At 36.4% G+C, this 15,626-nt stretch overlaps 1 protein-coding gene across 1 annotated transcript in view; it reads right to left on the reverse strand.

Annotated features, from left to right (window-relative positions):
* Positions 1–15,626, reverse strand: part of DNAH7 (dynein axonemal heavy chain 7) — a 226,933-nt gene that overhangs the window by 84,053 nt on the left and 127,254 nt on the right. The window contains exons 43-46 of the mRNA XM_041737735.1: positions 8,341–8,671; positions 5,894–6,240; positions 4,357–4,537; positions 1,861–2,046 (exon numbers count right to left, since the gene is read on the reverse strand). Coding sequence (XP_041593669.1) covers positions 1,861–2,046; positions 4,357–4,537; positions 5,894–6,240; positions 8,341–8,671 — 1,045 coding nt within the window. The remainder of the gene's footprint in view (positions 1–1,860; positions 2,047–4,356; positions 4,538–5,893; positions 6,241–8,340; positions 8,672–15,626) is intronic.

Genomic DNA, 15,626 nt, shown 5'->3' on the forward strand with positions numbered 1-15,626 from the left:
GGAAACTTCTGATGGGGTGTAAACTGCCAGCTGCCCTGACCTGAGAGAGAGAGAGCGAGAGAGAGAATGAGATCAGAGTGGGACATAGAGAATAAATTCACAGGAAGGAGCAGCAACATCGGAGACTCAAGGAAAGTAAAGGCCTAGGGAAGCAAGGAAGGGGTAAAATTGCCTTGAAGCCCTCACAGGGATGAAATGGGATGGAATGACAGGGCTACTTGAATCATGGATGAGGACAGTGGATGTGAGTTCACAGGAGTTTGGGTTGTACCTGTGTCTAGCTTGAGTGTCACTTTACATCTGTCACGAAACTCCAGGGTCTGGTTCTGGACCTCAATGTTCTCTTGAAGGATTTGTGTGGTGGGCTGATAGGCCCACCACACAAATGGTGGAAGTGGGTGTCTGTGGAGTCAGCAAGATCCAGTGCCCAGGAACAAGTCGGTCAGAGAGGCAGGGTGGGGAGACACGGTACTTTCAGATTGGCACTGGAACGCTCAATAGGAGCCATACCCCGGAGTATGTTGGGAGCCAACAGGGAAGGGGAAGGGCGGCCACGGCTACCCCTTCCATTGTTCTAAGTTGATGGAGGAGAGCAGAGAGATTGTTAAATTAGGATTCTGACTACAGGTGACTACAGGTCACATCCCTGCTGTGTCATTAACCAGCTATGTGGCTCTAAGCAGCTCCCTTCATCTTTATAAGCCTCAGTCTCTGAAACTGTGGAGCAAACAAGTCTATTACCAGAGTCTCATGGTGAACATGAACTATTTATTTGAACTATGAGGTGTTAATGCCATAGCAAGAAACAGTGATTCAGAGATAGAAATGAACAAAGTGAGGAAGAGTGTGAGGGTCATGCACCAGGACAAGGGTTACCAGGTCCCAAGGAGACCAGAAAGATCACGTGTTTGAAGAGTTTAAATCAGTTTGGTTAAAAACAAACAAACCAAAACAGTGGCCTCCAAGAAACAACCCTACTTAAGAGAAAGCCCCCAAATTAAGAAAGGCTCGACTGAGACCATGTGCAAATGTTTTGAAAAAAAGAAAGAGAGAAAGAAGAAAAGTGAGTTGTCAATTATTTTCTGTACTTGCTTGACACCAGAAGCTATTGCCAAATGTTGTAAAATTTCTCTCTTCTCCCTATTCTCCTTCTCTTTCTCTTTTAGTGCTTTTAATTTTTCTAAATCTCTCCTCCTGCTTTGACAGGGCCATGTTCTGGGTTGGATTCCAGTTCAACTTTTCAAAAGATATGCTGGGTTTCATTCAGGAATGGGCTGAAAAGTACTAGAAAAAAGCAGGAAGAAGAAATAGAAGTGGGAACTGGGTCACAAAGAAGGAGGCCGACTCCATCAAAGGGGTGGAAATTCGAAGCAGGAAACTTGGCATTAGGTTTCTAGGAAGCCACTTACTGATTTGGTCTAAGTCAGCCTGCCTTTTCCTGCCCTGAAGTTTTAGTGTCTGAAGTGATTTTTGAAATGATTCATTCCTGAGGCTCATAGAGAGTAGTTGATTAAACACACATACACACCAAAAAAAAAAAAGATAAGAAAAAATCCTGATCCCCTTATACTGGTTTAGGAAAGGAAATTTTATATTTAGGGCCCACCATTTCATGTTACCTTTTAAAATCAACGTTTCTAAAACAATTTGATTTAGAAGAATATTTGATAAGGCATCTTACGGCTATCAAGCCAATTTACAGAGTAACTAAAATACACAACTAGAAATTACCTGGAAACTCCTCACTCCTTGTTCTTAACCAAAAAAAAAAAGAGCAAGCAAACAAAATCTCCTAAGATTGGTTAGTATTGCTAGGGGAGGGCTAGAAAGAGACCTTAGAAATCGACTAGTACTCTTTACCTGTCGATAGTTAGATGTAAAGGCGCCCAGGTAGGCGACAACTCCCGAGGAAATCAGGATGTCACCTGTCAGGTTGATGTACAACTGCCCCAGCTCCAAAGCTGTAAGGCTCCAGCGTGTTTTCTCACCCCCCAGGCCTCCAATCAGCTGCTCAGCTCGTTCTAGCTTCTTGCTGCACAAGTCAACCTCAAAAATAAAAGTCAGCTGTTAGCAACACCCGCAAGTAGAAAATAAGTTAAGATTTCCCCAAGATTTTGCCCTCAGAGATAAATTATTTTTTTCATTACAAACTTTCCACTGGAATTTTTTTAACTCTCTAAAAAAAAATGTGAGCTATTTCACTATGAAGGCTGGAAAGTCCATGGAATGTTAGAATTGCTTTTCATGATAAAGTTTGTACAGTAAGGATGTACAATAAAGTATACACAATTTATGAAATTCTTAGTGGCTACTTACCACGTAATGCAGGGATAGCTCTATTTAAGGAAAGTGGGAGACACTGATATTTGCTTAAGTAATAAAGGACATTCTGTAGCAGATATGAATGTTTTCCCTCAAGTTTAAATACTCTAAATGCATTTTATTTCAAATGTTCTATCAAAATCTTTCCCTCATTTAACTTACAGTTGACTTAATGATAATTCTAAAGGTTAAATGTTTAAAAGTTGTAATAATTCATGCAAACTTGCAAAGCACAATTTTCAAGTTGTTAAATTGTGTCAACCTACTCACACACTTGCAATTAACCTTCAATTAGGACATCAATCAATAGCTGAGAGCCTACTTTGTGCAGAAGACTGTCAACCAAATTTGATTATGCGTAATTAAGCAATGTGATTAAAAAAAGAAAAAGGATAATTACAAAGGTGGAAAACTGGGGGAAAAGCCATTTCAACCCAGGCAATGGCAATATTCCAGTAAAATACCTGAATTATTTTAGTTTAATTTTCAGTGACTTTGCATCATTATTCTTGGATAAAGACAAGACCAAGCAAAGGCTCGCTTAAGGTTCAAAATGAAATGACTGACATGGAAAAAAGTAAACAATTGATAAAAGCAGAAGCATTTAGATTACTGTGGAATATGAATTTGGCCAATACTTTTTCCTAATGCTATTAATATTTATATGAAATAAATTCTTTTAGACCAAAATATCTAAAATACTAAATTGGTTTATCTAAAGATAGGCTTGAAAAAGCAATGGTATATAGTTGGTAATATTTTTGTGCTTCACAAATTTAAATCTTTTGTTTTTAAATTTTCCCTCTTTAATATTTTCTGTCTTCCTGGCTTGTTTCTCCATCCTTTTTTTCAGTAATGTTTGTAATAAACTGAATTATGTCTCAGACCACAATAAAGTTGCTATCAGAAACTATCAAGTAGAAATATTGTAACTAAAATTTTGCCCCCAAAAGCAGTTGTTAGTACACACATAAGCATATATTCATTTTACATTACCATTATTTCCAACATTTCGTCACAAAAAATAAAATTTCAAACCTACTACAGAGTTGGCAAATATTTACAATAAACCACACACCAGCCTTTCATATTACTTAAACTAAAACTGACCGCTTGGAAATCATGCTGTGTCATAAGTAAAATTTCTAAAGATGAGCAATGTCATGTATTTGTACACAACAGAATTTGGTCACAGCCTCTAGGAAGAAACAGTCTGGGAAAGAGCGCACTATTAGAGCCAGATTGCCTTTGTCCAGACTTCAGCCTCCATGCTTAGAAGCTGGGTTGACCATAGGCAAGTTACTTGATCATTCTGTGCTTTAGTTTCTGCAAAATGATACAGAACGATGACCTCCTTCAGAAGGCTGTTTCGCGAATAAATGAGACCAACACACGCTGCTCCCAGAACAACAGTGACTTGCAGAGGAAGCACTCAATAAATATTGACTGTTATAAAATATTTTGACTTTTTTTCCCCCTGGAACATAATCAGACTTGAGCAGTTAGTTATTACAAATAGTTTCACCCTTTTAGTCTTAAAATAATTTTCAGAGGACACAGTGTGGTTCTGGGTATTGAGTTCTTATCTCAGTTCTGCTGTCAACCTTTAGACAACCCAAGTCACTTAATATTTTGGTTCTCCATTTCCCTACCTATAATATGAAGGGTTATTTAAATAATCTAGCTCAATAGTCTGGTAATCTAAACCAGAGATAATTGACTTTGGTCGGGGGAGGGGAGACAAAAAGCCCAGAAAGTAAAAATTTGAGGCTTTGTGGATTGAGAGGCAAAAACTGACGATATTGTGTAGGTACTTATACAATCATTTACTGTATAATCATAAAAAATGTCAACACCATAATTAGCTTGCGGGCCATACAAAAACGGGCAACGGTGGATTTGGCCCATGGGCCATGGTTTGCCAATCCTCAACCAGAAGGAAAGCAGGAGATTGTGGCTGTTATTTACCAGTGCAAACAATATTTTTATTGAAGTAATTAGGATTCGTCCCTATTTGTCTATGTTATCACATACCTGGTTTTCCAAATCAGCCTTTTTCTGTTTATTTAGTTCCAGTGTATCTTGAAGCTTGGCCAGCTTGTCCTGAACTTCACGCAGGGCTCCCTGCTTCTTTCGAAGACCATCCATAGCAATTTTAAGCTCCCCTTCGGCTGCAGCTAGTTTTATCTTTTTGGGAGCTACTATTTTTGCCACTCTGCAAAAAGTAAAATTAGAGAATTAGATATACATTTTATACTGTAGTACATTTTCTATCACTGAATTTTTCTATCCTTACTATAACTCAAAACACATCTTTATGCAAAAATATATTCTGTATTTCATAGTCATAATCTGTATTTCATCTAGCGATCCAACCTGACCTCAGCACATATGAAATGATGATCAAAATAGATATCAAAGATGGGTAACATTTTCAAATAAGTGATTTTTTTCAAATAAATAATTTTTTACCCAATATAAAGTATTGATTATTGACAGTATGAATATTGGTCATTTTATAAAAGGAAAACAGTTTATGTGAAATACTGCAGTGTTTATGAAAACTAGTCTAATTCATAAAGCTTAATTCTTAGGAGGTGAGGTGTTTTACCTATGTCATTCTGCTCCTTAAAATTTTTCAGAATTTATCTTTAATTAAAACTTGCCATCTATAAACATATATGTTGATAATAGAAGGGACTATATAAGAAAAAGATTGAATCTAAATTACCTTCTACCTGGGAAATGGTATCAGTGATGTTAGCTTTCTAAAGAAATGATAAAATATTAAATTAAAATTTATCATTAACATAGCATGGTCTGAAACCCATACAGTGAACAATAGATCTGTATAATGATTCAAATTGTGTATGAGTTTGAAAGACATCCTGTAAGAGTTGCTTTTTCAAGAATAACTCATAAGTTTTGCCGGTTTGTACAAAACATAAGTGGTTCTCATACAATCACCAGAAAAGACTCCTTGTCTTACAAAGAATATATATATATATCACACTAGTGGTTTTCAAAATGTGGTCCAAGACATGCTTCATCCCTTTGGGGGTGTCCATGACATCCTCTCCTGTCCAACTAAACATCTGAGTTAGGCTGTATTTTATTCGTATACTTCAGTTGGAACAATATATTGCAGCAGATTGAACGAAGATGCAGTTTGAGAGTCCAGCTATCTCATACTGGTCACATATTAAAGAGATTTGCAAAAATATAAAACATCACTACTGTTCTCATAATTTTTGTGAAAAATGTGAATAAAAAATAAGTTATTTATGTAACATGCAATATTTTTAATGAGTTAATAGTTGTTTCAAATTTCTCTGTTTCAACTTCTAATATGATAAACACATTTTTGGTGTCTTCAAGAATTTTTAAGAGTATAAAGGGTTCCTGAGCCCAAAAATGTTTACACACCACTGTATTATATATTTGACATAATCTTGCCTTCAGTAAATATGTACACACATAAAGATACTAGATATGAAAGTTTTATACTGTCTAAATGACCAAACAGGAAAATAAAACACAGGGTTTTGTTGTTGTTGTTGTTAGTACTTACTTATCATACGAATCCATTGCTATGACCCATTTGCAAAGACCTTCAGCTGCTGTGGAAGCATTTCTAATCTTTTCTGGAACAAAATCTGGATTTGGAATATAATTTTTTCTTATGATATTCATATAAGCTGCAGGAATGTTGTCCTTGTCGTATTCATGAAGTGACTGTAGAAATCGGATGTCACCAAGAAGTCTCTTCGCTGGACCCCAGAAATCCTCTATTTTTTTCCCTGAACCTGTTGGGTCAGGGATTTTGTCAGCTTTGATGCCTTTCAAGATGCATATAGCTTCCATAACAAGCTTGACACCAGCAGGAGGACTCTTCATGGATTTTACCACTGTAATGTCCTAGAAATAACAACATGCTAATCATTAGAAAAGAAATTTTGTTGACAAATTACGTCTAATTGGCTCCTATTTTCAAACTAAACCGTAAGATAGAAACTCACTGTGTTTACTGGATAGAAATGGTGACAGCGATAGAATTCTGTCAAAAAACATTGAGAAGTTTGTCCCAAAGGAAAAGTTAAGAACAACAACGACAAAATAATGGAAATATGCCCTAATATGAGATTGCTCATGACGTAAAGTCAACTTCAAAAATATGTAACAGAGATTTGAGATTTGGCTGTTGCAAAATAAGAGTTTTGTAGCTTCTTAAAAATTTTTTTTTAAAGATTTTATTTATTTATTCATGAGAGAGACAGGGAGAGAGAGAGAGGCAGAGACACAGGCAGAGAGAGAAGCAGGCTCCCTGTAGGGAGCCCGATGTGAGACTCGATCCCAGGACCCCAGAATCACGCCCCAGGCCGAAGGCAGGTGCTCAACTGTTGAGCCACCCAGGCGTCCCAGCTTCTTAAAAATTATGAAAGTAATAGATGCAAACATTAGAAAAACACAGAGAAATTTTACATACAAAAAATATCCTGTAAACCTGTAATATCTAGTTAACTACTGCAAATATTTTAAATTTATATTTCTTCTATATGTTTTCTATGTCACATATACTATAAACTAGTGTATATGCTACATTTTCACCAATTTGGAATTATAGTATACATAACATTCGTGCTGTTTCACAACTTTTCATATTTCAGTAACAATATATAGTGAACATCATCCTTACATCAATGAAACACATCATTTTAATGGCTGCATGACCTTCTGATATATAGACATGAACCATAATTCTCATACCCTATGTTTTTTTCCTCTATTTTTCTTTTACTATTGCAATTGCCATGTTGAATTAACAGCTTTGTGATTTTTATTGTTAAAGCTTTTGGCACATATTGACAAACTCCTCTCCAGAAAGTATAAAAGCTGTTCTACTACATATACCCTCAGCAACAATGCTAGGCATTCTGATAAGCAAAAGAAATCATATTTTAATCTGTTTTTTAATACAAGTGAGGTAGGATACATTTTCATATGTTTATTGACTACTTGGGCTTCCTTTTTTGTGAATTACTTCTTCATATCATTTACTATCTTATAACTATTTTTTATTGATTTATAAGCTTTTTACATAGAGGCATCTTAATCTTTTGTTTGCCATGTAGTTCAAATATTATCTCCCAGTGTTTTTACACTTCTGTGATGTTTATATTAAACAAAATGTGTTGGTTTTTAGGTAGTAGAATTTGTAACTTAAATTTTTTTTATAGTTATGAAAAGCAGAAGAGTATCCAGAGCACATATGCTACAAACAATTTTGTCTAGGTTTTTTTTTTTTTTCTGATTTCTCTCACATTTAAGAAATCCAAGGGCCTGGTCCATTGCAAGATATAAACATGACCTGCATTTTTCTACTATCTTATAGTAATATAATTGTTTATATTTAAATTTTAATCACTCTGAAATTTATATTGGAGTTAGGCGTGAAGAAAGGATCTCTCCTCACCCAAAAGTCCAGCACAATTCTCAACATTATGTTTAAAAATTCACCTTTATCTTTCTTAATTGAACTATCCCCCTTTCACATCTAAATTTTTAATGCTACATTTCATCCAGTCTAAGACATGCTATTATAAAGTACAACATTGTAGGCCACGCTACTAAGTCTCACCAAAATAAAAAACCCCAAACACTAACCAACACTGACACGGTAGGTTATCACATCTACTGTGAGGTGTACACCGATTACAACAGTGTCTAAATGTGCAAAGTGCACCTTGGAATTAAACTACACACGTAGGTCCTATGCCTCTATCTACCCCTGTACTGCAAAAGTGTTGTGCAAAGGTCTTGACACAACCGAGGTTTTAGGGTGGGTTCTGCAATAAGGCAGCTTTCTCCTTTTCCAAAACTGTGAGTCATGCACACACACTTGTTTTATTTCAGATCAGTCGGGGAATTCTCTTGCCCATTTGAGTTGCATCAGGTGCAGAGCCAACCTGGCTTCCCTGAGCCAGGCGAGGCAGGCGTGGTGCACGGCTGTGCTCCTACCTGCGCCGTCAGGGTATCCAGGGCCGAGAGCGCCGACTCCAAGATGGGCAAGGCCTCCGCCAGGTCCGCATCACACTCGTCCTTGATGGCCTTGGCAGCCAGGGCTTGCTCGTTTGCTATTGTTTCGTCGGCTTTCACCACTTTTTCGGTTTTGGCCACCTCTACAGACTCCCTCTCGATGATTGCCATCATCTCGTCCACCTCTTTGCTCGCAACCTTCAACTGGGGATGGAGCGCCTCCAGCTCGGTTTGCATCGTGGCCACTTGAGATGCCGCAGAATCCAGTTTGTCCAAGCCCACTTCATACCTCTTCTTCATTTTCATGACCTCGCTGGAAGCAGACAGGTAAAGCAGGTTAGGCATCAGGTGCTGTGCCCTTCAGGGAAAAGCCTGAAATGTCCTTGAGCTTTTCAGGCTTTTCCCCAGGCATCACTAAAGGAGTGGTATGAAAGATTTTCACTAACAATTTGTCAAAATCCTGAGCTTCAGACAAAATTCTGAGCTTCAGAATAGCCAGTTGTGCACAATTAGAGCCAAAAGGATGCTGTGTTCGTTTTTGTGTGTCCCGTACCTAGCACAGGATCCAGGCATTGAACAGAATTCCAAAAGCTTGTGTGTTATATACGAGGGATAAGGCAAGGCGTGGTCATTACCAAAAGGAATTGTGTACCTCTAAATTAGTCACTTTGGGAAGTTTATCCCTACAACATGCTACCGTTCCTCAAAATCTTTTCATAATCACATCTTTTAAACAGACTTCAGGGCCCAAAATATATTATCTTGAATGTTGCCAAAGGTGGCAGATGATTTTAAGGAGTATTCAATATAATTGTTTATTAAGACAATAATGATGGGAGGCCTGGGTGGCTCAGCGGTTGAGCATGTGCCTTGGGCTCAGGGTGTGATCCCGGGGTCCTGGGAACCAGTCCCACATCAGGCTCCCTTCAGGGACCCTGCTTCTCCCTCTCCCTATGTTTCTGCCTCTCTCTCTCTCTCTCATGAATAAATAAATAAAACCTTAAAAATAAGACAATAATGACAAAATGGATAGATAATAACACTCAACACTGTGTGCAAAATGATTACAAAGCAATAACAGTTGATTGGGAATACAATAGTATTTTATGTGCTTTAAACATTTTATCTGCTTTCATGTGTGTTCTCTGGATAATTAATTATATGTTAGATGTAGAGAAAGCTCTTTTTTTATAATTCATTTCATTTAAAATATTTGATATACCATAATGTTTCAGAGTAAAAGGGGACATATTTTATAAATCATCTTCAAAAAAGAGGTTGGAAAAAAAAAAAAAGAGGTTGGAGTAGATAACAAACCAGCCTGATGACTGTGTAAAGGCAGAAGCATACTCTTCAGGTGGGGGCTTAACTGGCTTGAACTGGAGTAGATAACAGGAAATACATTAAAAAGACTGCCACAGGGGGGAAAAAAAAAACCCCACATACCTCACATTTAGAAGTGAGGGTATACTATGTTTTGTCACACATTTATTTCCCTTAGTCAGAAAAATACTTGACATAATAGGAAATGAGGGGATTGGATACATAATAACATTATCTGGGAATTTGGTTTTCCAAAATCTTATAGAACAAGAACAGGAAAGTTTCCATACTGTGGTTGATCCCATGTGATGGTTTGCTAACTAAACTACTGGCATCTTAGCAGGTGACCTGCTAACTTGCTTCTAGGTTACCAGAGAACCTGGCTATAAAGAGATCTGGAAGCTTTAGCTATTAAGGGAAGAGTAACCAAAGGATGGGGATCCCAGCTGAGGTAAAGAATAATTTTTTTTAAAAGGTTTTAAAACTTATTTTTTACTTGAGAGAGGGAGAGAGAGTGCGAGAGTGAGAGTGGGGAAGGGTGGAGCAGAGGGAAAGAAACCCAAGCAGACTCCCAGCTGAGCACAGAGCCCTAAACGGGGCTCAATCCCATGACCTGGGATTGTAAGTAAGCTCATGACCATTAGTAAGCTCATGACCTGAGCCGAAACCAAGAGGCAGACAATCAAATAAGCCACCCAGGTGCCCCATAGAGAAGTTTTTTAAAAAGAGGAAGATTTGAAAGGCAAATAAGAATAACTAAAAATATCTAGAAAACTATAACTTTCAATTTTCCTAAAACTTTGTATCTCATTTTCATAATATTTCTTTCAGTTAGGATGGCCTTAAACATTTTAAGTGTACAATCAGAGACATAATATCCAAAATGTAATAAGACTCTCCAAAAAGGTTTAATATTCTTGGATGGGAAAATATGGAAGAAAAAAAAAGGCAAGATTTCATTAAGATTTCATTAAGTTAAAGATCATAAGATCTACATGGAAAGATATAGTAATGTAGATGCAAATTTCACTAAGTAGATGCAAAAAGTACTGATGATATGATTCAAACATGGGAGTATGGATCATGGTGCATAGGAAAGCTCTCAAACCCCAGCTGCAGAAGATATTACAATAGTCACTGTAAATATGGATGAGGAGTATCCTACCAGGATGTAGGTAGCATCCTGGACAACATGGGAAAAGATGCTTCAAAATGCTTGACATAGTGGGTTAGCACAGGAAGATTTAGAATTAATTATAGTTAATATGCAAACATTAAACTTTGCATCAATATTTTTACACCATGAAATTTGTGCATATTTGTATTTTAAGTATGTATTCTAATATTTAAAAGAATTCAGTCTGTTAGGTTCACAGATCAACCTTACAATCCAATATAAATTATGTAATTGAGCAAGAGCTACATTTCTGTTTTAAAGTAAAAATAGCTCATAAAGTTTATAGATAATACTAAACATTTAAAAGAACGTAAGGCCCACCCTCTGTATTAGTTTAACTAACTAGGCTTTATAAATTATTAAAGTACCTAGGAAAGTTTGATTTGTTAAATCAGACCTCAAAGGGAAAATAAAAACCTTTAAAAATTATAAATGCAACATAAAAATTTTGCTGAAATTACTTTTTAAACATGACCAAACATTCCTGAAGCTTCCCTTAAAAGGTAGATCAGTAAAAATTTCTAAATATCTAATTTTGTAGCATAACATAATGTTTTTACATTTTCTAATATATTGGGTATTTTTTAGAATCAAAGAAACTCTTGAATAAACTTTTTGTTTGCATCTAAAAGTCACGCCCAGCAGATTGAAGGGGGTTAAGATGGCAGCATAGTAGGAGGACCCTAGGCTTGCCTCCTCCCAGAACACAGCTAGATAAATCCCAAATACTTCTGAATACCCAAGAAACCACTATACAACTGACAGAATAAACTGCACAACTAGAGGGAGAGAAGAGGCCACATTGTGGAAGGGAGGAGGTATCTGATTTGAGGGATAATCGCTCCGGATATAAATGGACTAAGGGCTCTAGTCAAAAGACATCGAGTGTCAAGATGGATTAAAAAAAGACCCATCCATATGCTACCTATAGGAGAGTCACTTTAGACCCACGGGTTGAAAATATGGGACGAAGAATCCATTATCATACTAATGGACATCAAAAGAAAGCTGGAGTAGCCAAACATACAACAAACTAGATTTTAAACCAATGACTATAATAAGAGATGAAGAAAGGCATGACCTCATAAAAAAGGGGTCTATCCAACAAGAAGATCTAGCAGTTGTATGCATTTATGATGCTAACTTGGGAGCACCCAAATATATAAATCAACTAATAACAAATATAAGGAAATTCATCAATAATATAATAATAGCAGGGAACTCTGACACCCCACTCACAGCAACGGACAGATCCCCTAAGCAGAAGATCAGCAAGGAAACAGTGGCTTTGAATGACACACTAGACCAGGTGGACTTAGCAGATATAGTCAGAACATTTCATCCTGAAGCAACAGAATACACATTCTTTTTTGAGTGCACATAGGACCTTCTCCAGAATAGATCACACACTAGGTCACAAGTCGGGCAGGCCTCAATAACAAAAAGACTGAGATCATATCATGCATATTTTCCAACCACAATGCTATGAAACTTGAAGCCAACCACAAGAAAAAATTTGGAAAGACCAGAAATACCTGGAGGTTAAAAAAGCATAATAAAGAGTGAATGGGTCAACCAAGAAATTCAAGAAGAAATTTAAAAGTACATGGAAACAAATTAAAATGAAAACATGATGATCTAAAGCCTTTGGGATGCAGAAAAAGCTGCCATAAGGGGGAAGCATATAGCAATATAGGCCTACCTCAAAAAGAAAAAAAATCTCAAATACACAACTTAACCTTGCACCTAAAAGAGTTAGAAAAAGAACAACAAATGAAGTCTAATGCCAGCAGAAGAAAGAAAATAATAAAGAGCACTAATAAATGATATAGAATCAAACCAAAAAAGAAAAAAAAAACCCAGTAAAACAAATCCACAAAACCAGGAGTTAGTTCTTTGAAAGAATAAACAAAATTGATAAACCTCTAAACAGACTCATCAAAAAGAAAAGAGAAGGGACCCAAATAAATAAAAATCACAAATGAGAGAGGAGAAATCACAACCAACACTGCAGACATATAAATAGTTATAAAAGAATATTATGAAAAATTGTATGCCAACAAATTGGGCAATCTGAAAGAAATGGATAAATGCCTAGAAACACAGAAACTACCAATACTAAAACAGAAAGAAAGAGAAAATTTGACAACCCTGAAACCAGCAAAGAAACTGAAGCAGGAATCAGAAATCTCCTAACAAACAAGAGTCCATGGCCAGATAGCTTCCCAGGGGAATTCTCTGAAACATTTAAGGAAGAACTAATACCTAGTCTTCTGAAGCTGTTCCAAAAATAGACATGGAAGGAAAAATTCCAAAATCGTCCTATAAGGCCATTATTACCTTGATTCCGAAACAAGGCATTGCTGAAAACTACAGAACACTAATTAAAGAAACTGAAGAGGACACAAAGAAGTGGAAAAATATTCCATGCTCATGGATTAGAAAGGCAAATATTGTTAAAATGTCTATACTACCCAAAGCAATCTACACATTCAATGCAATCCCTATCAAAAGGCCACCAGCATTTTTCACAGGGCTAGAACAAACGATCCTGAAATTTGTATGGAACCACAAAAGACCCTGAATAGCCAAAACAATCATGAAAAAGAAAAGCTGGAAGAACACAATTAGAGATTGTTAACGTTTATTACAAAGCTATAGTGATGAAGACAGTATGGTGCTAGCACAAAACCAGACATATAGATTAATGGAACAGAACAAAGAACCCAGAAATGGACCCACAACTATATGGTCAACTAATCTTTGACAAAGCAAGAGAGAATATCCGATGGAAAAAAAGATAGCCTCTTCAACAAATGGTGTTTGGAAAACCAGACAGAGACATGCAAAAGAATGAAACTGGACCAATTTGTTACACCATCCACAAAAATAAATTAAAAATGGATGAAAGACCTAAATGTGAGACAGGAAACCATCAAACTCCTAAAGGAGAACACAGGCAGCAGCAACGTCTTTGACATCAGCTAGAGAAGCTTCTTACTCTAGACACACACCTGAAAGCGAGGGAAACAAGAGCAAAATGAACTACTGGGACCTCATCAAGCTAGAAAGCTGCACAGCAAAGGAAACAATCAAACTATAAAGCAGCCTACAGAATAGGAGAAGGTATTTGCAAATGACTTATCTGATAAAGGGTGAGGACCCAAACTCCACGCAGAACTTATCAAACTCAACACCTAAAAACAAATAATCCAATTAAGAAATGGACAGAAGACATGAATAGACATTTTTCTAAAGAAGACATTTAGATGGCTAATGGGCACATGCACACTCAACATCACTTGTCATCGGGAAAATACAAATCCAAACTACAATGAGATACCACCTCACACCAGTGAGAATGGGGAAAATTAACAAGGCAGGAAACAACAAATGTTGGTGAGGATGTGGAGAAAGGGGACCCCTCTTGCACTGTTGGTGGGAATGCAAGCTGGTGGGGCCACTCTAGAAAACAGTATGGAGGTTCCTCAAAAAGTCAAAAATAGAACCACCCTACAATCCAGCAATTACACTACTGAGTATTTACCAAAAGTTTACAAAAATACTGAACTTAAGGGATACATGCACCCCAATGTTTACAGCAGCATTATCAACAATAGCCAAATTATGGAAAGAGCCTAAATGTCCATCAACTGATGAATGGATAGAGAAGTTATGAGGTGCGCGCACACACGTGTGTGTATACAGTGGAATATCACTCAGCCATCAAAAAGAATGAAATCTTGCCATTTGCAATGACATGGATAGAGCTCGAGTGTATTATGCTAAATGAAATAAGTCAGATGGAGAAAGACAAATATCTAGGATTTCACTCATATGTGTAAGTTAAGAAACAAAATAGATTCACATAGCAGAAGGGTGGAAAAGAGAGGGAGGCAAACCATAAAACAGACTTTTAATGATAGAGAACAAACTGAGGGTTGCTGGCAGGGGGATGGGCAGGAGGGTGGGTTAAACGGGTGATGGACATTAAGGAAGATATTTATTGTGATGAGCCTTGGGCGCTGTAGTGCATGATGAATCCCTAAACTCTATTCCTGAAACCAATACTACATTATATGTTAACCAACTGGAATTTAAATAAAAACTTGAAACTACAAAAATAAATAAATGTCACCTTCAATGATGTTAAAAACTCACATTGACACTTATATAGTCCATAAGCTTATTGATGTTCATATTGAGATTTTCAAAATGAGATTTTTTTTTTCACTTCTTAACCCTTTATTTCCTGACTAATACAAGTTTATATGCTTTGGCTTACATTCCTAAGGTTAGTTTTCACACAAAGGAATGCTAGAACACAAAGGAATTATCATTTTGGTATATTTTAGGTAATGTCCTATTATAAGGACTGTATCACAAAGTGTTCTTAATATTTATTAGATTATTTTTAAAATCTTACATAGTACCAATAAAATCATTAGTGAAGGGAATTCGATTTAATAGTTAATTGGGTTACTATTTAGTATCTATATCATTTAATAGTTTTTAAAAACTCATTTTCATTTTAAGATAAATCTGAAATTTCTCTAACTGGAAAATCAGTTATTTTCAAACTTAAATTCTGTTTCAGATTTTCATATAGTATTTTTATTTACATGACACCGTAATATACAAATTTTATCAAGACTTAGGGCAAGTACCAAGGGAATGGCACTTTTTCCCCTGTAGAGATAATAAAAAAAAAAAAAATAGAGGTTTTAAAAAACCATGTTACCCAAGTTACAACACATCCTGTGATTCC

The sequence above is a fragment of the Vulpes lagopus genome, chromosome 22 (assembly GCF_018345385.1).
Source record: "Vulpes lagopus strain Blue_001 chromosome 22, ASM1834538v1, whole genome shotgun sequence".
In the NCBI taxonomy this organism is placed as follows: domain Eukaryota; kingdom Metazoa; phylum Chordata; class Mammalia; order Carnivora; family Canidae; genus Vulpes; species Vulpes lagopus.